Source organism: Erpetoichthys calabaricus, chromosome 9 (assembly GCF_900747795.2).
Source record: "Erpetoichthys calabaricus chromosome 9, fErpCal1.3, whole genome shotgun sequence".
NCBI lineage: Eukaryota > Metazoa > Chordata > Cladistia > Polypteriformes > Polypteridae > Erpetoichthys > Erpetoichthys calabaricus.
In genome coordinates this window covers 100,247,817-100,273,827 of record NC_041402.2, presented here as the reverse complement: position 1 = coordinate 100,273,827, position 26,011 = coordinate 100,247,817, and the positions used below count along the sequence as shown (strand labels likewise).

Below are 26,011 nucleotides of genomic sequence, written 5' to 3'. Positions count from 1 at the left end.
CAAGATCCCACCTTGGTATTGCCTTGCTATAGACTTTCCTCGTCTGTTATGCCACATAAATCATCATTAAAGAAAGCTAAGTTATTTTCTGTTATGTGATTTTTACCGCCGTATCACTATGGGAGGGATATCGCCTTTTAATATCATATCTATATAATTTTCGGTTACTTAAAACACCGCAATTACAAAAGAACTTATTCCAACTAGGGAGGTATCGCCCCCTACAGGAACAGCTGTGAAAAAAAATCCATTTAACAAAATTGATAAAGTAAGGCAAGTCTGGGCTAAAACTTCAAATTCTTTTGGACTAAGATGTTTAGAGTGGAAGAGCACAAAACCTTAATTTTCAATGTAATTAATTTCATTAAGAAAGAAAGAAAGAAAGAAAGAAAGAAAGAAAGAAAGAAAGAAAGAAAACTCATAATTATAGCTTCATCTTATAACTATCAAAAGCAAGACTCATCATTCAAGTTGCATATTTACTTACCCGAATGACATGATTCTTTTCGGAAAAAGATGGGCCTTTGAGTACCATGCAGTAATAAAATGTAGCCTTTGCAGGAACTGTGAACTAGTAGGAAGCAAATAATTAATTTAAAAATACAGAATAGATTTTCACAGACTTTGAAAAGAACATCTTTTATCTTTCAAATTGACTAGGTAATACTTTATTATTATTATTTATTTCATAGACACTTCAATAAATTGCCCCTAGTGTGTGTGTGTGTTGAACTTACGATGGACTGGCGTCCTGTCCAGGGTTTCTTCCTGCCTTGATTGGGGTAAGATTGCGTGCTGGGATAGGCTGCAACCTCCACCCCACCTTAACTGTGACGCTGGTGTGAATTAAGCGGCTTAGAAAATGACATGCATTGATAGACACCATAACCCAAGAAGGTTTACAAGATCAGGATGCATTATTTTCCTTTGTTTTATAAATGGAGCTCACACTAGTCGAAGGGAAGAAATGAAGAGGCAACAATTTAAGGTTGAATACGCTATTCACGTTTCCACATATTTGTGCTGCAAAACTTACATTTTCAGCTTTGAAGTCAAAGTATTTGTCTAGTGTTGCTTGCAATTTTGGGGTATACTTTAACAAGTTGATTGACTTTCCACCTTGCCGACTTTCATGAAATTTGATGACATCATCCAGTCCATATGCAAAAATGACAAATATTGGTGAGTCCTTAAAAAGAGCAAATAATGCAAAAACTCATGAAATTAAGAATTTCTGTTGGAAAACACAATTGAGCAAAAATACTTTTCCCACAATATTCTGGTTATTCACTACTTACTCAGTATATTGTAAGTATGGAATAAATTGGAAGAAGTCTTTTTAAATTAAAGGATAAAACTAATGTCAAGGATTAATGCAAATAAAATGGATTATTAATAATGCAGAATAAGTGCATTGTATTGGTTTGACCAACAAAATATCTTTCTGCAATTTGACATGGTTTTGTGTTTGAAATGCATAAAAGTACCCTAAATTTAATCTGTTTAGGATGAAACCTTGTGACTTTTCCTATATTTCCCCAAGTTAACAAAAAGTAAAATAGTCAAACATCCCATAATTTGTACATCTTTTCCAAAGTAGTTACTTTGCCACATCTTTTGGGTCAGCTGTGACCCACCCTTTTGTTTAATAGATTTTCTGCTGCATGTACGATAGTTTGTTTGTTCATAAAACTATGCTAAAAGTCATCAGCTCAGAAATGTAAAAGGTTTTGGAAAAGTGACCTAACTTTACAAAAGCAAAAATGTTCCCAAATGTCTCATTTTTACAGCCTCTACATATCTTGATCAATGCTCAATCTTGCAGGTCAATTTTGACTCAACAATGACATTTATGGATTTTCAGCTGCATTTTGAGTGTTTGCTCACGATCCTTAAAACATCTTAAATGTCATCTTTTCAGCACAGAAATGTATAGGTTTTTGGCAAAGCAACCAAGCCCTTACAATGTCTTATGACCCATCTTTGTGTTTAAAATTAGTTAAAGAATTCTAAATTTCATCTATTTAGAATTAACCTACAGTATGTGACCCTTGTACATTTCTCCAAATTAACAAAAAGTAAAAAAAAAGTTAAACATCTCATAATTTGTACAGCTTCAAAAAATATTTACCTTGCTTTGTCCTTTGGATTGGTTTAGATTCACCATATTATTTAGTGGATTTTACTCTTCGTTTAGGGTGGTTTGTTCACAACATACACTGACATCATAAATGTTTTTCAGCTCAGAAATGTGAAGAGTTCATTAACCTAGCTTTACAAAAAGCAAAACATTCTCCAAATGCTCAGGTTTTGCACAGCTGCTACACACTTTGAACACTGCTATTTCCTTTGGGCCAATTTTGACCCACTCTTGACTTAAAATTGTTTTCCCTTGGATTTAAGGTACTTTGTTCACAGCCTATAAAAACACCCTAAATGTCAACTCCTCTAAAAATTAGAATCATCAGTACTACAGGCTATGATGGACAATTAATATAAAATTGGTCCAGGGCATCTAAAAGGAGGTGTCAGAATAAAGTCAAAAAGACCTAGAAGGCACAGCAGTTAGTCAGCATTTAAAGACACTGTTGGGTTTAAAGGAGTGGGTTATTTTTAATATGTTACACGTTTCAGAGGTGAGGACACTAAACTAGAAATGCTTTGTCTTAAGCCAGCTACGCATTATATCACTCCTAGTCAGAGGAGATGTCAAACTTTAATGACTGCAGTTGATGGATTATGTCACCTTGATGAAATCAGATTACAAGACTAGAAATTATAAGGAATGACAAATTACACCATTCAGTGCAGACTTTTCAGGACAGTTTCACATTTTTGAATTATCATGAGCTTACTACATTCTGACATCTAATAGTAACTTGTTTGAAAAAAACCTGTGTCTGTATAAAGGTTTAACAAGTATGGTGTGTCCACCTGCAATCTCAGCCCTTCTATTTACCTCTTTCAACTCTGCCATGGTACAACAAAGCTGATACATCAGACAGACAAACCTCTGATCTGTATATGTGGTCCAAAACCCCTGTGTTTCTTCATTCCTCGGAAGCACACTCTTGCATACACATTAGCCTGTCCCTACCACTTAAGACAGAATCAAGCAAATTTGTTGGAGCTAGTCATAGACTGGTTTGAGTTTCTTGGGATGTCAAAATACTTGACTTGGCGGTCATTAGAGTGTGATGTGACTGGCCCTGACTCACTAAGATTATGTAAATGAAGGATATGACAGAAAAATAATTCCATTCATTATGTCATGGATTGACATGCTCTCACTGGAACATTATGTTGCAGTATGTCATCAAAACCTTACAAAAAGTAAGAGAAAGTACATAAAATTAAAAAAGGCAAAACATATTCCAACAATAAAAATCAATTAATTAGAAGATAGGTATAAGGTTCTTGTTAGAGTTCTAATCAGTCTTTAAAATTTGAATAGACATTTTTTTTAATCAATGACCTTTAAAAATCCATGAAGATTCAAAATCATACTAACAATTAAGGGAAGAAACATTTGTTTCCATCAAAGTACAATTTTGACTTCTAAGAAAAGATTTCCTGTTCATATAGCTTGTCACAGGTGGCCGGGGGGGGCGACCTGGCCGGGACGCCCCAGAGGACCAGAGGAGGCCTTACACCTCCCCCAGACCACGTGGGGGCGACCGTCCTGGTGGCTATGGGGACCATTGAAGCTCAGCACTGTAGGGGCCTGTGGTCACCACCAGGGGGCGCCCCAATGCCTTTGGAGCCCTGGACTTCAGCACTTCCGCCACACCCAGAAGTGCTGGGGGGAAGAGGATCGGGGACACCTGGAGTGCTTCTGAGTGCGCAGCCAGCACTTCCGCCACACTGGGGAGTACCGGCAGAAGATTGTCAGGAGGCACCTGGAGCACATCCGGGAGATTATGAAAGGGGCCGCCTCTCTCCATTCGGGGGCTGGAGTCGGGAGTGAAGGAAGGACAAGGTCTTGGAGGAGAGGCAAGGAGGTGGCCTGAAGGAAGAGGCATTTGATAGTTGGCCTGGACTTTTGGGAACTTTGGGGTTTGTGTGTCACTTATTGTAAATATGGAAAATAAACGTGTTGTGAGTGATTTAAACATGTCCACCTGTCTGTGTTCAGGCCAAGCTCCACAAGCTGTAATGATATCTGAACATTCTGCTTTCCGTTTGTTGTGACTGGCTAAACAGTAAGGTATAAATAATAGATAAGTATCAGGTAAGTTGATGTGTGTTTACTGTTTACTGCAGTAAGCATCATTATATGTGTAATAGAGAAAGAACTATTATGACAGTCTCATCCTGATTCTGCTGTGTGTGCTCTGAAAAAGAGAATGACAAAGTTTGCTGCTCTCATACAGATATGTGTTCCTTCCACAGTCAATTACATTGGGGAATCCTGTAATGCATTTATAGGTTTAGTAGATGCTTTAATCCAAATTCATTTAGAAAAATTAAAATATAGTTGAGTAACCATTTGTTAAGTTGAGTTTAACTACAACTGCTACACAGCAAGGTCCAGTACCTAAATGACTAAAAGCAAGAGAGTGAAAGGGAAGTAAGCTAGTAGTCAAAAGTGCTGTTGAAAATAGTACTGCAAAAGCTAAACTTTTACTATTTGCTGAACTAAATTAACTATAATACAAAGTAATATTGCTGCCTAAGTCCACTTCAGACCCCTGAATCACAACTGCATTATTAAGCACATGGATATAGGTATTCACAGAAGAGGAGAATCTTCAAAGGTGTTTTGTTAAACGGTGAAGGACTTCATAGAAGGGATGAAGTTGGGCAGCTTGTTCTACCAGTGAGTCTATTACCGGCAATTATTTTTCAGAAATGCTAACACATTTAAATTAGATTGGCTTTTTGGAATTGCCCTGCATACCATCACACATCTCCAGTGTTTTGAAGAAAGCTACCATTAGTGTTAAAAGCATGGAGAATGCATTAGATTTGCATTAATGTCAGGTCAAAGCCACAATGTGTTACATTAGAGATGTCATATTTTAGGAGGTTATTCAGATATAATTGGCCCTAGTGTATGCTTGGTGTGTGGGTGTGTGTGTGTGTGTGTCCTGCGGTGGGTTGGCGCCCTGCCCGGGATTGGTTCCCTGCCTTGTGCCCTGTGTTGGCTGGGATTGGCTTCAGCAGACCCCTGTGACCGTGTGTTCGGATTCAGCGGGTTGGAAAATGGATGGATGGATGGATTAACAACTGTGATGTAAAACAGTAATACTCACAAAGTCACATCTCCAGGCATGCTAGAACATCTGTTTTCCATCTGATCACACTTTCTTGGGGCAGTGTTTAATAAAGGAAATATGTTTCTGTATATGCTATTAGGTTATTCAAGAAGGGGCAAAACATTTTAAAAATGTTGTCAACTTTCTGTGCATCCTGAAAAGTGCAACCAAGATCAATGTTTCTGTTCACCCTATGATTAGATTCTCTGCTACTTAATTATTTCAGCTGCCATTATTAAAACCTCTTCTGCAGGATAGGTTCAGGGCATTTGTTGTCCCAGCAATTGAGTTGGATTATGACTAATCTTTGTTTTTGGAGCCAACAATGCTTGTGTCCTGTTGTAGAAAGTAGGATTAGCAAAATATATGGATCATTGGCTTCACAGATCAAACAATTCTGGCTTTATCCTTTCCGGAAACATAGGTTTGGCAAAATCCAGGTTCTTCTGGAATGGAATGAACCTGATTACCATGTATCCTGACTTATATTAGTCAGATTTCATATTAATACTTCTTTCTGGAAAAGATAAACTGATCACTGTTGTTTCCCTACCACTAAAGATTGTAATGGCTACAATGACCACAATAATAGAAATGGGGAAAATCTCAGTGCATGTTTCTCCTAAACTGAGAGAAGATTTTGTTTGCCTAATAGTAAATTTCCTCACAGCCTTGCTTATTACAGTTTTAACATCATCAGACCATCTCTTGTACAGTACATGTTTAAATTATTTACCAGAATTTTTGACTGTTCAATAGTGATTTCTATTACCTTACTGATCTCCTATTTTTTTCCTTTGAATGACGTATAGTTACAACCACCTTGACCTGTCAGCACCTCTCAGTAACACAAAGACAAGACAAAAAGTTTGAATAAGGTCATAGTTGTGATGTTTTGATACAAAAGAAAAGAATTTGAATGAAGACTTGCTCTCATGAGACTTTGTGTGTTTAATGAAGTGAGATGTGTAAAGGAAGTGCTTTGGTGTTTTACATGAGAGGTGAGCAAGTGTGAAAGCCTCCCAACCTGACAGACATGACAACTACCTGGGAATGAATGTCAAGGCAGTGGAGTTTATTTGTTTGGCTGTTTTGTTTTAATTTATATTTTGTTTATCTCTTTATTTATTCACCATGTGAGTTTTATTTATTTTATTATTCTTCATTTGGTTATTGTGAGTGCAGAGAGATACCAGTAGGTTAACTTTTACTGTTACAATTAATAATATTGTGATTATTTATATAAGGGTAATAAGTTGGTTCTTGAAAATGTCTCTACACTTTATTTTTAATTTTTATTTATCAGAGAGACATTGACAGTTCATTACTTCTCAACATAGTCTCCATGCTCCTCAGTTTGTTTATACTAGCTCTCTCCAAGATACATAGCTTTTTTGGTTAAGTACCTTGCCAGCTAGGCACCTCTTATTTAACATTGTCTTCACCTGTGAATCTACACCCTCTCCTGAATATAATATGATTTCCTCTATTGATACATTTGAATCAGTGAGAGTAATTACTTCTTCTTACAGTTTCTCTTCAGTGGTTAATTATGATGGACATCCTGAAGGAACATCAGTGATATATGCCCAACCACTTATGAGCAGCTTTATCATTTTGATGCATTATGCTAAGCCAAAGCAATGTCCCAATACTAACTGGACATATTAGGATTAATTTTTAATCCTCCAATACCTTCTGTTCATAAATATCATTTACTGTAAGACAGACTTATGTAACCTTAGGTTAAGTAATATAGGTTTTGTAACAGCCATTTGTTAGTTATTTATATTATTATAAGTTGATAGAAGTATTTTCTTACTTATGTTGAATGTTTTACCTATATATTAGTGCATAGTCTATGGGGGTCCTGTAAGGTACGGGGGGCACACAGTTTCAAACCATGCCCAGTTGTATGTAACTTAACATGCTCTATTGAACATGCAGTGCCGTATTTATAGAACATACTGGATGTATTAAGTAAAGCAGAGAGAAATAACTCATCTTTAACTATAGAAAACAACTTAACTTTAACATGAAAAAGTTTAGTTTTAATGAAGAAACATTTTTTCCTTTTTTGCCTTTTATTCTGCATGTGTACTTTTTTTCTCTATTCTTGTGTGAACTGTTTGCTTTGAATTTTCACTAAACCTTTTTAAAATGAACTTTTTTGGACTGACAAATTTCTTTTGGTACGCAATTGACTCATGCTTGATCCTGCCCTACCTACTTAGCAGCTACAAGTTTGTTCCAAGGTACTGCAGTAACAAGTAAGGAATGTCAAATTAACCAGTTTCTAGGTCTTAGATATATTTTGTCATTTTGACTTAAGTATAGGAAACCTTGAACATCCTTTTTAGAGACTCTTATAATTAAAAGTAGCAAATGACCTCCTATAAACTTAAAACTCTTATTTCTTCTAATTTCATGCAAATTGAAAGACAAACAGCCATCTCCAAAATTCAGTAGCAACTCACAAACTGACACAGGACAACTGCAGGAAGTTACCAAACAACCAGACTAAGGGCTATGATGTGGCAAAGTGTCTGCAATGTAGCAAAACAAATCTCAGTATGTAGTAAAGCAAGCACAGAAGTTTACTGCACATAACTGCCTTCTCTTCAGGACATAAAAAGAGTATCTTTTATTAGAAAAACAAACAATTGTGTTAATGACTTTAACCATTTTCTCCCTCTTCCTTATATTAAACATTATTTGATTAGTTTTCAATCCTATTTTTTGTAAAAATTGATCTATTTGTACGGAATGATTACAATAAAATTAATAAAAATAAAAAAAAAATTACAGAACTGTTGACATTTGCATCTCTAGATTCAGAGACACTTTGCTTCCAAAGGTCATAAGGGTACTCCACAGACACTCATACTGTCAAATCAAGATTGTTTATATTATATATGCTTAATTCACATTATGTTCATTGTCTATTTTCTCTTGCCAGTTGTTGGTATTGTATCATGTATTTAAAGTATACATATAAAGAATATATTAAAGTTAGATAAGACACTGAACTGGCTCAACAAAAAGCTGTATGTCTAGAGAAGGAAGATAAATGAGACAGAGGTGTGTGTGTGTGTGTGTGTGGGTGGGTGTGTGTAGGAGAAACCCCAACTACAATATAAAAATATACAGTTAGGTCCATAAATATGTGAACAGAGACAACTTTTTTCTAATATTAACAGACAACATGCGATCAAAGGAGCTCTCCATGCAGGTGAAAGAAGCCATCCTTAAGCTGTGAAAACAGAAAAAACACATCCGAGAAATTGCTACAATATTACGAGTGGCAAAATCTACAGTTTGGTACATCCTGAGAAAGAAAGCAAGCACTGGTGAACTCAGCAACGCAAAAAGACCTGGACGTCCACGGAAGACAACAGTGGTGGATGATCGCAGAATCATTTCCATCGTGAAGAGAAACCCCTTCACAACAGCCAACCAAGTGAACAACACTCTCCAGGGGGTAGGCGTATCGATATCCAAGTCTACCATAAAGAGAAGACTGCATGAAAATAAATACAGAGGGTGCACTGCAAGGTGCAAGCCACTCATAAGCCTCAAGAATAGAAAGGCTAGATTGGACTTTGCTAAAGAACATCTAAAAAAGCCAGCACAGTTCTGGAAAAACATTCTTTGGACAGATGAAACCAAGATCAACCTCTACCAGAATGATGGCAAGAAAAAAGTATGGAGAAGGCGTGGAACAGCTCATTATCCAAAGCATACCACATCATCTGTAAAACATGGTGGATGCAGTGTGATGGCCTGGGCATGCATGGCTGCCAATGGCACTGGGACACTAGTGTTTATTGATGACGTGACACAGGACAGAAACAGCCGAATGAATTCTGAGGTGTTCAGAGACATACTGTCTGCTCAAATCCAACTAAATGCAGTTAAATTGATTGGGCGGCATTTCATGATACAGATGGACAATGACCCAAAACATACAGCCAAAACAGGAGTTTATTAAAGCAAAGAAGTGGAAAATTCTTGAATGGCCAAGTCAGTCACCTGATCTTAACCCAATTGAGCATGCATTTCACTTGTTGAAGATTAAACTTCAGACAGAAAGGCCCACAAACAAACGGCAACTGAAAGCCGCTGTAGTAAAGGCCCGACAGAGCATTAAAAAGGAGGAAACCCAGCATCTGGTGATGTCCATGAGTTCAAGACTTCAGGGTGTCATTGCCAGCAAAGGGTTTTCAACCAAGTATTAGAAATGAACATTTTATTTCCAGATATTTAATTTGTCCAATTACTTTTGAGCCCCTGAAATGAAGGGATTGTGTTAAAAAAATGCTTTAGTTGCCTCACATTTTTATGCAATCGTTTTGTTCACCCCACTGAATTAAAGCTGAAAGTTCTGCACTTCAACTGCATCTGAGTTGTTTCATTTAAAATTCATTGTGGTAATGTACAGAACCAAAATTAGAAAAACGTTGTCTCTGTCCAAATATTTATGGACCTAACTGTTAGTTAAGATATCTTTTATATGCATTTAGAAACCAGCCAGTGACCAGGATAGGAGGAAGGCAAACAGGTAGAAGTACAAGGTAGAGGATGTAAAGAATATGATTTGAGTTCTGACTCAGCAATTGCACTAAGAACTTTCCTGAATTACATAGAAGAACAGCATTTTCTCCAGGTGGGATACTGTAAGTACTCAAGAACAACATTTACACACCACAATCTGAAGCTTGCAGAATTTTAGGATATTAATAAGAGTGCTGATGCATTCTTTGTTTTTAACTGGAGCAAATAGCCCTTCATCGATCTGCAAGAAAATTAGTATTCCAATTCATTGTTTGTTATAGCTGTGGCTTCAACTTAAAGTTGCTGCCTGTAACAAAGAGCTGTTGTCTCTAACAATTCATAATGGCATTTATATTTTTAAGTTTATTTAGTAGGCCCTAACCTAAGTAATTTTTGCTAATAATGATGACGAAGTGCACCTCAGTTACTATGTTGGGTCAGTGGAAGTTGTTATAAGAGACCTAAAATCTCACAAAAAAAACTTTTTAAAGATTAATTATTCTCATTTCCATCCAGGGTAGAAAGGGAGGTGTCGTCACTATCAACGAATTAAAAAGGCAAGTCAGTGTGGTGCTGTCTTTAGGACATCCTTCTCTTAATGAAAAAACTCCCTACCACTCACTTTGCTATCTCTGACAGAACACTCTGCTATCTCTCCTAGACACTACTGGTTTCCTCCATGCAACCTTAAGCCAAAGGTCCTTCTTCCCTCCAATCTCTAGCAAGAAAAACTTGAAAAATACAAACTGGGGGCATTGAAATGAGATTGTGGCATTCACAAATCATTTTCATAATGTAGGCAGTTACTCCACCCAACATTTTATTACCTGTCAATCTGTTGTATGTGTCCGGTCCCCTTCTTTTACATTCTTGATAGCCTACTTTTTTCATTCCTATTAAACTTTATATTTCTCGAGTTTCATTGTGCATTAAGCAGTTCTGTATAAATATTTTTATATAGTCCATATCCTGCATAACTCATTGTTTGTAATTAAAAAATGATATTTTACATCTTTTGTTTGCTCCCTGGTTTTTCATTTTTTTCCTCTTTACCATTTTTAAACTGGAGTGCTCTTTAAGATAGCATAGTATGTGTTTCAGTTTTATATTTTTAGGTTGATGTGGTGGCAGAACTTTAGGTGATGTGTGTGGGGGACTTGCATTGGGGCCCATGGGAGTATGGGGACATTAGAGGGAAAATATTTGTGCTGTAATCCTTCCCACAGCTCCATAAAACTTAATTATGACTATTGTCCTTATACTGTATGTACTGTAACATATATGCTTGAAGCATCTCATTAATCTCATGTAATTTTTGCATCTAACAAATTCCAGTTATACCACTGAAATGTTGGGATATGATTTCTACTTTTGCAATCACCTAAAACACTATTAGTATATGTTAATGCAAAAAGTGTCTCTTGTACAAATTTGAACACAATTAGTAGTTAAACAGATGTATTATGTTTAACATGGCACCTTTCAGATTGAAAACATAAAGTTCATGCTTAAAATAAGGGTTAAAGTTATATTTGTAAGAGAATACTATTTATAAGTATACTGAAATTGTCACTTATTATTCAAAAATATGTTTTATAATTCAACAGTTCTTGGGGTTCCTTAAAGTCATGAATATGCCTCTTTTTCTTTTTTAGAGTGTTCCTGTTAAAGTTTTAGCTTTTTGAAGCATATTAAAAAGTGTATTCTTTTTTCTACTTGGGGACAAGCCTTACAAAAGGAATGAAATGATAGTTTGAGATATCAACATGTTTAAAGTTGTAGCAGTTCTAAATAAAGGACTTAAAATCCTAGGAATCCTTATAATTACTGCTCCTCCAAACCGTCTTTGCCTGTCAAGCAGGGGCTGCTAGGAGAAAGATGACGAAGGCACTGGATTTCACAGGTTGCCAGTGCACGGAGAGGTGGCATGGGCATCTTTTCTGTTCACATTCTGATTATCATAAAGCTGCAACAAATCTTGTTATCCGTTTACCTTTCTGGAATACACTTATCTTCATTCTCAGGGATTACAGTCTTTCCTGGATTTGTGTACCATCCATCATCTGTTTTTTTTTCTTTCAATTTCTGTCTGGCTTGGTGTCTATATCTTGAAGAAGAAGTCCCCCTGTTCATGCAGCTGCAACCACTGAGTGTAATGGAGCTGTGGGAATATGTGGTACTGTGGTCCAGCTCATGCCTGGTGTTTTGTGGAGCTGCTAAATGTAACCACTGCCTTATTGAATGCTTTCATCCCTGACAATCAATAAGCGCTATTGAAAGAGAATGTCCAGACTATCATATAGTTCCAGGAACTTTGTCTTCTGTGCATTGTGCCTTAAGTGGTGTCCTGACATATGTAAGGAACAGATATTGCAACATGTCCTTGACACATCAGACCCTTAGGTGGCAGCTGATATGTGGGGGATCATGAGATCAGTTGATCATTTGGTGAGCTGGGGTCCAGAATGGAAAAGGAGTCGGCAAGTTGAGTTAGCAGGTCCTGCAAGGATACTGTGTCTTGAGAGGTCCCCTTTCCCAAACCACGAGGAACAACCTCAGCTAAACCCTGCATCAGTGTCTCCTTGGTACAAGTTACCTTGCTTCTCTTCTCTGCGATACCCATACAAGTGTGAGGTGCCATGGGCCAAGTTGTAATAGGTACTAGAAAGCACTTTTACCCAAATAAAACATAGCTTGTGTGAAAAGCTTAACGTGCCACATTAGCTTCCAGGAGAATATGCAAAAAAAATTTTCTCACCAAAGGGCGCATGGTGTAAAAGACAAGTTTCCAGTTATGCACTGGTAAACATGTCTTTGTCCTGGAAGGCTGCCACTGTTATGAGTCTGTGTTAAATTCAATTTTTATTTATTTTGAGACATTTTATCCCTTTAAAGTTATTTTAGGGTTTTTGAGGAGAGCAGACCACAGAGTACCAACTCTAATCAAATCGCTCTGAGCAGGTGAAACAGACCCTGATAACAAGGATTGTATCTTTCATCGAGGACCACCATCATGAGTGGAAAGAGTGTCTACCTGAACTCTGGTTCAAAGTGATTATGGCAGTACATAGGATTATGGGCGAGACCCCTGCATTATTAGTTCTAGGAAGACAGTTTTACTGGTCTGCTACAATGGACAACTGATTATTACCCAGTTAAACCAGACACATTACTACATCAGCAACTTTAAAATATATGGTTCATATCACAAAATATGAAGGAGTGGATGATGAAGTTCCAGTTCGTAAAATCTTGTTTACACAACAAGGGATGCAAGTTTGCCCAGTTATTCATGAGTGAAAATATCTGCAGGAGGATGCATCCCCTCTCCAAGGCCAATGATAAATTTACTGCTTCAGCTCAGCCACCATTATGCAACAAAATGGTTTGATAACCTCTGCTGTACAATGGAGATTCCAAGGAACCAAACAAAAGAGACATTTAACATTGCTAACTTCAGGATTTGGTATGGCAACACACATTGGCCTGGGGGTTGGGAACGTACCATTGTTAAGTAAAGTTCTCATAATTTCTGCACTGCACAACCAGACTTCCTTTGCCTGCCAGGCAGGGGCTGCTGGGTTAAAAGAATGCCTGTACACAGAAAGCGCATGATCATCTTTTGTGATTGTATTCTGTTTATCATAAAGCTACAGAAAATTTTCTGACCCATTTACTTTCCTGAATTACAGTTAACATCACTCTTAAGGATTACATCTTTTGCCTGGATTGTTGAACTTTTCCAATGTCTGGTCTTATTTTTTGGGTTTCTTTCTGAGTTGGAGTTTATATTTCGGTGCATTTTCCTTCCAGTACAGATCATCTTTAGACTTTCATATAATGGTAGGACAAAATTTACAATTGAATACTTGGACATTTTCTATACTTCACCATTCATTTCATTCGGTAGTCAGGACAGTGTTTTGGAGCGTTTGTGTTTAATTCTTTACATTTGTATGGGTTATTATTTAGTTTATTTGAGATGTGAATGAATGTCCCAAGAACAACATTGACAGTGAACCAAACATATATTTCATCATGCCCACTTACTTCGGATAATTTCCATATGTCCCAAAAACATGGGTGAGAGGGAACTAAATACAGTATACTTCATCATGACCACTTAGTTTATAAATTTCCTTCTGTCTACAAAAATCACAATTAATTCCTAAAAACAAACATAATCACGAACAGGAAGTTGCTCTGGGTCAACTACTCAAGATATAATCTAGATGTCCTCAAACTAAATCAGAGTTATGTGGGTAAAAAGTTAAGAATAGTGAAGAGAGCACAAAATAGAAAACTGTAACGTGATTTAGGAAAAACAATTAATTTTTTTGTAATAATGTTTTCTTGAATGATTTTACCTCAGTGAAAAGTAAGATTTCACCTAGAATGCGAGTGTAAGATTAAGCTAATAAATAAAGTCATTTATTTCATAGTTTTTTGGACATCTTTCAAGGTGTATTACTTTTGGCTTCATGAAAAGAGACATGAAAGAACAGCAGTTAAACTGGTTATATAGCATAAGTATATTGAAGGGAAACAAAAAGAATGTCCGAGCAAAGCAAGGCAATGTTTTGACATATTTTGATAATTGAGCTGAGATTTATTTCTTCCAAAAGGTTCACAGTTCCTGTATTGGGTTTCTGGGGATCTTATATAACATTGTATCATATTTCTGCTGCTTTCTTACAATACTATAGTTTTGAGATTAAAAAAACATAATAATGGTTTTCTTGCAGTAATCCTTTGGCGGAACAGATTCATTATAGTGTTGGTTTTCTACTCATGCTCTTTAGTAAACATTTAATATAATGCCTTCTGTTGTCTGGGTGTTTATTCTGCTTAGCGTGAAAACCCAATCGAAGAGAAAGGCCACAAAATTCTTTCATTTTAAATTTTGTGAAGCATGCACACAAAATAACAAGCAAATACATAAATAAACAAATAAATAAATAACTCAAATCAAATTACATCTTCTGAAGAACCAACATATTGTGTACGGCTGGTTCAGTGAGGGAAATATCTTTATAGCACCTCTCCTATGCTCAAAGCACTTTACAAGGACTTGCCTAAAGTACAAATGTTTCTATTTAAATCTCTTAAAGGTGTCACACTGGTTAGCACTGCTACTTTACAGCACTAGAGTTGTGACTCTGGCGTTAACTGTATGGATTGTGCAAATTCTTTCTGGATCTGCATCAGGTTTCCTCCTTACATCATAAAGTCTGGTTAATTTTAGGTTAATTTGCTGCTCTGAACTGGTCACAGGATGAGTGAGTATGGGTATAAGAGAGACTTGAAATGGCCTGGCACCCCATCCAGGGTGGTTTCACATTGCATCTAGTGCTGCCAAACTTACAATGACACTGAAATGTATAAACAGTTTATTAAATGAATGAATGGATATGATTTAAGAAAGACAACATGACCAGTTCAGGGTAGCACAGTAAGTGAGAGAAGAGAATTGCCTGGTAAGCATGTATCTTTAAGTCCAGTGTTCTAACCACTTGGCAAGACTATATTTAAAATGAACATTAAATAAGGTTTGACAAAAAAAAACAATGTTTTTGTGCAAAACTAACAGATTTCCCACTTTGTCAGTTTTGCCTAAAGCAAATAATATATGTAAGACATTAATACCCCATCTGTAATATATTAGAAACAGAATAATTATATAAAGAATGTCACAAATCAAGAATAGGATGAAGAGATTTAGCTTCAAGCAAAAAAAAAATCATTTGTTCAGACTGGAAAGAAATGCCCCATGATCCTGAACTGGTTTTATGAATGAGTAATGGACAGAACGAAATGTGACCTTCTGTAGTTTTTGAAAAAATACTGAGAAAATAATCGTAATTTTTGCAATTCATAAAGTACTGCAATAAATCAAAAAAAAAATTTTATACACAAACTGTAAGTCACTTAGTGGTAACACAGTAAAAGGTATTTTGATGGGTAAACGAAACACTGCTTAAAATTCCAAAATCTAAGGAAATTTGCAATACAAAGTGACAGAGAGTTAAGGACCTGCATTTTCCCTTGAAAGTTGTATGACTTTTAGGCATGAACTCTGACACAATTTACAAAACAGTACTTATTATACATAGATGTCACTGTAATCATCATGATACTCTGCCATTTTCATTAAACATTTTTGAGACTTTTTACTTACTGTGATGGGGAGGTCATCACTATCGCATGTTTGAAGCTCACGTTTGAACCTCAGGGTTGTACTGTTTCCATTTCCAGCCCACGACAATAAGGTATAGTCCTGTTTATTGTCCACCAGAGGCTCAGTATTACCAGTTGCATGCCTATCCTGAAATGAACAGTTAATGACATAAATTATTTAGAGTAGATAAGAATACCTTCATATGAGGGCTGCCTTGAGTGGTGAATTACTGTGCTATTCTCAGTGATTGATTTTTTTAAAGCTTAGGTTGGGGAGGTGGGTTTTTAAGCACTCTCAACATTTTTATCATCAAGATTTTGACACAATCTCTGGATTTTCTTTGCCATAGTTCACTTCTGTGCTGCAGGTTAATTTGATCATAAAACATTTTGCTTAACAAAAAAAGATTGCACTTTTTTTACATCTAGTTATAGTTTTGATCTAAATTAACATTTAATTCATACAGTAAACTACTACTGCATATTAATGGGAAATCTTTGTATTCAATTGACACTTTTCACTGTGTCAAGTGCATGATAGTTATACAATAAAGGGATAGTCACATATAAAAAACATTACTGTGTACCACAGTGTACAAATTAAAAAAAAAAAGAGAAGGCGAAGAGAAGTTCTGAACACTGGCCAATACTAAGAACTGCACAGTAAGAACTGCAAATTGGCTTGTTGTGCGAGTGATTTTGTGAGTGAACATACTCTATAATTGACTAGTGTTCTCTTTAGGGATTGGTTCTTGCTTTATGCCAAGATAGGTTCCAGGCAGTTCTCCATAAAATCCTGCTATCTAGTTACTGAATGTGTTAAATTCAATGTCAAGATTTTAGAAAACCAGAGCATAAACCCAACAGTAAGGAATCATCCAGATTAAACTGCCAATTCTATTGTAGGAACAATATTAAATACAAATGAAGTATGAATTTACATAACGGTAGTCTTTGTGATGTCTTGGAAAAGAAACAAAATGACATTGAAACATTCAGACATTTATTAAGAAAAAAATTATTTTAAAGAAATTACTTACTGTGAAGTACTGAGTGCCATTGGGAAATATGCCCCCAATAATCATATCAGACCCTGCCATTCCTCCATTAGGGCTGAATCCAAAGCCAATCCAGCCAGAAGTGTTGACGGTAAGTTCAAAAGTTATTGGCCCCCCATTGTTGTCAAATCCCCAGCTGACAGATACCGCTTGGGCAGAATCAAGGTACTCTGTGAATGGCAGTACAATGGCAGTGGAGAGTCTTAAAGAGAGGCCCAAAAGAAGAGTGCTGAAGAAGGGATAAAGTTGTTGACTACACATTGTTGCTGCTGCTTATTCAATGATAGTTTTCATTCAATTGTGAGTCTGTCACCAGAAAGGCAAAGTATATATCATCAGACACATAAAATAAATTTGGTCATTAGAAGAAAAATAATACCCTAAATGTTAATCAATTGCAGATCAGCAAGAACCTTGTGTTAATGTGTTGTTTATTGGAAATTTCTTCTACTCAAGAAGTAGTTTGAACTGCTTAATCTCCAATAACGTCTGGAACTAATGCATTGGACTCTATGTCTAAGAAAAATAAAGTACATTTTATAACTGTTTTCTCATTAAAATTAATCTTTTAAATGAACTCCTATTTTACTTATACCCCCTGTTATGTACTGAAACCAAGTATGCAAATTAGCAAAACTACTTTATTGTTGTATCTTTTGGTTTACATTCAAAATGCAAATAAGGGAAGTAATAATTTTCCATCCATCCATTTCCAACATGCGGAATCTGAACACAGGGTCACAGGGGTCTTCTGGAGCCAATCCCAGGGTGCAAGGCAGGAAGCAATCCTGAGCAGGGCACCAACCCACCGCAGGGCACACACACCAAGCCCAATTTAGAATCACCAATCTACCTAACCTGCATGTCTTTGGACTGTGGGAGGAAACCGGAGCACCCGGAGGAAACCCACGCAGACACGGGGAGAACATGCAAACTCCACGCAGAGAGGGACCCGGAAAGCGAACCCAGGTCTCCTAACTGCGAGGCAGCAGCGCTACCATTGCACCACCATGTAGTAGTTTTATCAAAAATAAATTATAAATGTGTCTTTTGATGAATTTATAGAAAAAGGCAAGTAGTCATTTTAAGACTTTTTCAGTTTTTTTGTTTTGTGCAGAAAGTGTAAGACTTGGCATTGCCATTTCTAAAATGGAAATTAGATTCTGATAAAGCAATAAAGCTAGTGCTGCGGCACTGTGTCCTCACATGTTTAATTATTAACAATACAGATTATTTAAATGAAGTTAAAGTTTTATCTGTATAATATAATATAATCAACATATTTTGCTGCATTTCATCTTAAAAATGATATCGTCATCATATGTAAATACTCGCTTTATAAAGTGGCGCAGGTTGTGCAATATTATAATTGTAGTGCAAGTTTACAGTGAGGTAATTGTACTTATAAGTACAAACAGTTCTACAAGGAGCACTTGATGGACTGATTGAGTGCGTTTATAGTTCTTGGAATTAAACTTTTTCTAAACCACGAAGTCCGTACAGGAAAGTCTCTGAAGCATTTTGCCGTGGCTCAGGCAGCATCTGCTTCATGCTATGTACCGATAATTCTCTTTCCAATCAGCTGCTGCTGTGATTCCCCACTCAGATACAGTGATATAAATACTCCGAGTGGTGCAGTGAGAGTAATATGGGAAAAGATTATCTGCTGTGGCAACCCTTAACGGGAGCAGCTGAAAGAAAAAGAAGATGCATTGAGAGTAACAACGCTAAAGCAGTTATGGTATTTGGAATACTATGGCTATTCCCTGGACCATTATACTGTTGCAGGTTAATTACAATCAGATGCATTACACTAATAAACAATATGCAGTTAGTTTCAGTATATTTATAAAGCCGCGTCAGGAATGTGGATCTAAGAAAGAAAGAGTAACAACACAGGAACAGTAGCACTGCTTTGACGCTGGGTGCTGCCAGTCTGCAAAACCGAGCGGAGAAATTGCGTACGCCAGGGTATGAGGTACCGTGGAAATGTGCGTAGCTTTACGCCAAGTTTAGGTTTTATACATCACAATTGGAGTGTGGAAACGTTCGTACGCAACTTTTCTGTGCGTACGCACCGTTTATACATGAGGCCCCAGGTCTGCTAGCAACATTTCTATCCATGACATTTTTTTTATGTTTGTAGCCAAAATTGATCTACCTCCATGATTATACCTTAACATATCTGAACAGACTTTATTATTTAGTCACAACATAAAATAAAAAGCAGCACAAACATATACTATGCCTAGTGTTTACGTAAAAGGATAAAATATGCCTTTGCATGGTAATTAAAAGCTTACAGCTTTGTGTATGTGTTATTGTCACTTCTTGTAAAGCTATTTTAGTTATTTGAGTATCACACAAATCAGACAACAGGATATGTGATAGGATTACAAATCATTGAAATCAGATCTCTTTTGAAGACAAAGAAGAATTAATACACCACATTGAGCAACACAAATTTGATCCAAATTGTAAAAATATTTCACATTACCAAGCAGGACTTGTAAAAATAAGATCCAAAATATACAAAGAATTGATGATGGAAACTGATCTTAATAAAGTGAACAATACTGATAGTGATAATAGTTATTTGTCTGAAGAAAACTACATCCAGGTATGTGGAGCACATATTAGATAGTGTTCATACATAGTAATATGTGAAAACAATATGGCTGTTTCATGTCATCGTACCTTTGACGTGTTGTCGCCATGACTGAAACATGCCATTGACTGAATAAACATCTCTGTAACCAAAAGATATTCAAAAAGACATTCGATTATTTAAAAGTTGTGTGCAATGCCAGTCTATAACTATGAGAGTTTCTTCCTTCCATATGCTATACACTTTTCTCAATATGAAGTGAATGGTGCATACAGTACTACTGTTTTTTTCTGAAATAGTTTGGGTCCCATGTTGATACTGTCATGCAATGTCTCTGCAAACGACAGATGCTACTATCTTACTTTGAATCTAAATAAATATGGTATTTTCCAGTAAATAAAAGCATCATCCACTCCCACGTTAAGCAAAAATTGTTTAAGTTTAATGGATGTTTCTGTGAGAAAAAGCTATAAATGACACTTCTAATGATGTATTAGGCATTAAAGACATGTGCAAAGTTGTTTTGAGCTAAATTGATGTGTGCACTCTGGGACTGAGTATGCAGAGTATACACTGTGTTTCGGCCCAACTTTTAAGACAATACATCTACAATGAGATGCTTTTCACATTTTGTATTATGTTTATAGTTACCCACTTTTTCAGTGTGCCAGTCTTTTTCAGAACTCAACAATACTATAGTTTAATGGCTCTCCAGTTTTTGGTTGTTCCTTCATAGATAAGTGTTATCAGTTATATCACATCCTCTTTAATAAAATCCCCGTGTGCGTCCAGGTGTCCGTGTGTGTGTGTCTTCTGGTGAAGTGCGCATGCGCGGGGCACAGTGCGATGCGCGATATTACTGTCAGAGAAAGTTACAGGCGTTTTACGGAAATACAAACCAGTATTACTGCGAGAGGAAATTAAAGGTACACAATACAGTGACTCATATTACAGCCACATACAAGCCAGTATTACTGTCAGAGGAGATTAAAGGCATATTACCGATGCGCACGCCTGTATTACCGCCAGAGAAAATTAAAGGTATATTACAGACGTACAAGCCAGCAGGCGTACAAGACAGTATTACTGTCACAGAAAATTAAAAACACACAATACACGGTGGCAGCCCACGAAGAACGGTCAGCTCAGCAAGTAAATATCAACAAAAGAAAGGCTGAAAGAAAGAAAAATACGACCAACAAAAAGAATGCGGTCAAAGTCCCTTGCCATTTAATATAGACTGTTCCTACTAATGTTTATGCACTACTGTTCTAGTGCCCGTTATTGTAACGGGCTAAATGACTAGTTTCTAAATAAATCACTTCTGGTCATTTTAGATGCATCTGGCATGGTCTTTATATATTATTATGCAATGATGTCAAATAAAAACTGGGTATTTCCTAAATCCTAGTGAATTCACTGCTTTGCATTTATATAGCGCTTTTCTCACTACTCAAAGCGCTCAGCAATTGCAGGTTAAGGGTCTTGCTCAAGGGCCCAACAGAGCAGAGTTCCTATTGGCATTTACTGTACGGGATTCAAACCGGCAACCTTCCGATTGCCAGTGCAGATCCTTAGCCTCAGAGCCACCATTCCAGCAAAGAGCAGGGAATTCAGTTTAAAATGATAAAAATTTAGTATGTAGACCCAAGAACTTTTACCTTGCAATGTATTGCTAAAGCCCCTCAGCCAACCCCTTCTCTCTAAGAATGATAATTCTACCTGCAGAGTTTAGCAGATCTGCACACTAAAATGACAGTCCAGTGATCATCAGAGTGTAAGGAATTTAAAACAAATTGTTGATCTTGCACTATATAGAGAAGTATATTAAACAAATCATCATCAATGACTGTTTTATCACAAGAGCTAAATATAGGTGATAAGATGCCTTGTAAATGGCTATGCTACTCTTCAAAAAAAACAAAAAAAACAACGGTGCTTACTGTAAACTCTGCTAGACTTTTGTTGATTAAATCTTCTCACCTCAGCAGTTGTCACAGAATAAGGAGTGTGGCGAACGCCTGGGTCCCATGCCCAGCTGGGATGCCCCTGCTGCTTATGTTCCAGGGGAGCAGCTATGGGCAGCTCAGTTCCTGCCCCGGGATACTTGGTGGCATCCTCCCTGGCCGACGGTTATTCCCCAAACCTCCCGCAGGGATCCATGGGAGATGGAGTCCTCCATAGCCTGGATTGTGCCCGGGGTGGCCTCTAGGGGGGGCTGTCTGGTTTCAACAGTCTGGCTGGATGAATCTTCAGCCCCACCCAGAAGTGCAATTAGGACCAGGTGGTCAAGCACCTGGAACACTTCCGGATGGGCTATAAATAGGGCCAGCCACCACCGCTCAGTGAGCCAGTGACGGGAGGACGAGGACGCTTGTGGAGGAGTGGTGGTAAAAGGAGAAAGGATTGTTGTGTTGTGTGGAAGAGTGCTTTTGGACTGTGTATTGCCTGTGGGTCACGGGGAAAACATGCGTCCACGGGTGAAGAAAATAAAAGTCTTGTGTTATTTCATACGTGCCTCTGTGTCTATTTGTGTCGGGTCAGGCGCCTATATAGCACCCTGTTACGGGAGTCAATTACTGTTTACTAGTTACTGTACTGTTATTAAGAATAAAGAAACATGTAATATTTGGCATGTGGAGGAACAACAATACCACAGATGCTGGACTTAACATTACCTACTTGAATCAGGCTAGTTTTTGATCCCAGACATCTATGAGAATCATGGATATCTTCTTTATGTATTTATCATGCAATCTTCCATTCCCTTCACATTTGGAAAAGATAGGCAAAATAAATAATGGCAGTAAATAACTTGAATAGATACATTCATAGTTTAGTGAGCATTAATAGTAAAGGAGCGTCACTTTTATCCATCATGAATTTTTGACAGGTGTTTGTCCCGCCCCCTTGGCATTTCCGGTACCCACCGTATGCCACCTGAGTTAATTTGGGTGTTTCCCTGCGGTCTGATCTCTGCCTGTTGTCGGGTGCGCTGTTTGACCGGCATCAGCCCCTTTGTCAGTCGTGCGTAAAGAAAATGGTTGGCTGCTCTTAGCCTTGATCCTAAAAACTGGGTCTGTTCATCTTTGTGATCCGAGCCGGCGCTTCGGGCCCCTGTAAGGCGTCAAAAGGTAAGTCAGCAATGGGGACGGAGCAGGCATCCTGCACCTAGCTGCGCACAGCGCCGGGGGTGTGTACAGAGAGTACAGAGAGCTTGAGTGACACACCCCTGCAAAAGGATGGTAAAGAAAACTTTAGAGATCATCTATTACACACCCAAGGAGCCTGGCAGTTTTGGTGGTATTAACAGCTTCTTGAGAAATGTATCAAGTCGTCGAAAAATGTTAAGCGAAAAAATGTGTTGGAATGGATGACTGGGCAATACACTTACAGTGTGCACAAACCAGCACAGCTGAGGTTCAAGAGAAATAGAACAATTGTTTCAACGGTCGATGACCAGTGGCAAGCAGATTTGGTAGAGATGTCTTATTACTCAAAATTCAATGATGGATATAAATTTATCCTTACGTGTATCGATGTGCTGTCAAAATATGCTTGGGCTGTACCGTTAAAAGCTAAGACAGGAAAAGAAGTTTCTCGGGGGTTTTAGTTTGATCTTTAGACAAGGTCGAGTTCCTAAGAAGCTACAGACAGATCAAGGCAAAGAATTTCATAACACATTGGTACAAAAACTACTAAAACAGAACAATATTGTGCATTTTGTCACGAACAGCGATGTAAAGGCCGGCATAGTAGAACGGTTCAATAGAACCTTAAAGTCCAAAATGTGGAAATATTTTACATACGCCAATACTTTTCGGTATATAGATGTCGTGTCAGACTTTCTCAAGAGTTATAACCACAATTTTCACACCACGATTAAAACAAGACCTGTAGATGTGACTCCAGAAAATGCTCTGAGTGTTTGGAAAACAGTCTATGGTAGGGCCGGGCAAAGAAAATCTACTCCGTGCACTTTGAAAATAGGTGATCATGTCTGAGTATCAAAATTAAAAGGTGTATTCGAAAAAGGCTATAAGCAGTCGTTAACAGATGAAATATTTATTATCGTGGACTGTTTTAAACGGATCAAACCTGTCTATAAACTAAAAGATTATGCAGGTGATGAAATTCAAGGGACGTTTTATGCAGAAGAGTTACAAAAAATAAACCCCGTTTTGGGCGAAGCTTTTTACAACGCTAGAGCCAATCAAAACATTTAAAGATAAGATTTTTTTTAGATAACCCGCCAGCATATTTTTAACCAATCAACAAACAAAAGCCTCATGTTAAGCTAGCCAAGGGCATTACACCAGGCTGGTTCGGGCATGCGCTGGCTGCATCGAGCGCTTCCCATGTTCATAACAGCCAATCAGGATACAGACCTGTTGGCAGGGATGCCCCAAAAGGGTCGGATTGAAGGCAACATGGCGCTACTCTCAAAAATGTACGAACGACTCTGTCCATGGAAAATGTATTAGCACATGAATTAAACAACAACAGACAAAAATATCGTAACAAATACAATGCTGGTTCAGGGTATTCGGGCGGCCGTTTTTCTAAGCCAGGAGATTTCACTGCGCATCCGAGCCGAAGTGCAAAAGTAAGACATGTACTTTTAAAACTGTGTATATTATTGTGATTGTGCATTACGTTGTGATATTCTATTATAGACCGATAAACTAAAAGGTAAAAATGAAATGCTCTTGTTGTCATTTTTAATACACGCCATTTAATTTATGATAGGCCTATAAGTTGGTAAGACAGGCCAGGGCAAACGGTCTTGTAAAATAAATAAAAAATCCGATAAAGCGTTAATATTTATGTATATATAGGTTATGATGGTGTGTACATTTAATTAGTCTTTTTATCCCTGGTATGATGAACTTGTACCTTAAAATAAGTATAAGAAAAAAGAACCGCCGCATTTTGGTACGCATGTTGACTTTGTGACGCTGCACGCATAGAGCTGTCGTTTTCTAAGCCATCAGATCAGGGTACGCGTCTGAGCAGAAGTGCAAAAGTAAGACATGTACTTTAAAATGTGTATATTATTATGATTGTGCATTACGATATGTCATTCTATGATAATCCCATAAATGAAATGGTAAAATGGAATTCTAGGTTTCTTTACAAAATTAACATCTGTTGCTGCTCGTTGAGATAAGATGCGTGTACTTGACCCCGGGGGCCTTGTTGGAACATTCTAGAGGCACCCATAGAATAAAATTTGATAAAAAATTCATTGGAATATACGTTTCACCGGCTGTCAATAAGTGATAACGTTGGAACATTCTAGAGGTACCCTGATACATGACATAAAATGATAAAATTCCATGGAATATACTTATTTACATTTTCACCGTGTGTTTATAAACAATAATGTTTGATTAATGTTAGATGGTTATCGGTCTAATATATACAACTGACTTGGACAGAATTACACATTAAAATATTTCAATGCATTCTGCATTCCTGGAGCATTATGGCTCGCTTCTTAGATTCGGTTGAATTTGGGACACACCTTTCCGATCGACATAGAATTAGTACTGAATCGCCCGGTAAGATTTGTATAATATATATACATGTATAATTATTGAAAAAACCCATTGGTTTACACCCTAAAGGGTGATAAGGATATTTGTATGTACAATGTTAATTTTAAAATACAGCCACTACCTTATTATTATTATTTTTAACAATATTTCAGCACGTGAGAAATTGCTTGAATATTCCTCAATAAATAAATGACCAAGTATAATATTTTTGTCTAATTTGTTTAACTTGTTTCTCTTTACCTACTTTTAGAACTTGAGTGAAAATCTAATGATGTTTGAGGTCATAATTATGCAGAAATATAGAAAATTCTAAAGGGTTCACAAACTTTCAAGCACAACTGTATTTCTGTTTATTTCCCTTTCAACATTTCACTCTTAAAATGGACAGGAGTTTATACACTACCTATAGTATTTCACAGACTGAAACTGTGTTTGCATTCCCTCACCACAAGGAGACACTCCAGGTAGGAGCCTATATCACTAAGCCAAAGGCCAACTCTGGTTATTATATTAACATTCAACAAAATGAACTCCCTACTTTAAAGTAATTTTAGCAAATCTTTTCCATAAATGTCACAAAATTAAATTTAACAAAACTACTGGTTTATAAGCCTTCCATTAACATACTGTTTGGATCGTTGAACTTTTCTCTGATGAAAAAAAAAAAATAAAACTCTGACAAAAGTAAAGTCCAGATGAGCATGCAAGTTCAAACTAATGTTTCAATAAGAAAATTTCTCAAAATTTAGTGTACAGGATAATCACTTACATTAATGATTCAAAATGAAATTTGCA

General features: G+C 37.0%; 1 protein-coding gene across 1 annotated transcript in view; it reads right to left on the bottom strand.

Moving 5' to 3' along the window:
- The window catches only part of LOC114657593 (DBH-like monooxygenase protein 2 homolog), a 47,762-nt gene that overhangs the window by 14,878 nt on the left and 6,873 nt on the right, over nucleotides 1-26,011 (bottom strand). The window contains exons 2-5 of the mRNA XM_028809478.2: nucleotides 17,030-17,353; nucleotides 15,991-16,137; nucleotides 1,037-1,189; nucleotides 488-571 (exon numbers count right to left, since the gene is read on the bottom strand). Coding sequence (XP_028665311.1) covers nucleotides 488-571; nucleotides 1,037-1,189; nucleotides 15,991-16,137; nucleotides 17,030-17,308 — 663 coding nt within the window. The 5' untranslated portion in view covers nucleotides 17,309-17,353. The remainder of the gene's footprint in view (nucleotides 1-487; nucleotides 572-1,036; nucleotides 1,190-15,990; nucleotides 16,138-17,029; nucleotides 17,354-26,011) is intronic.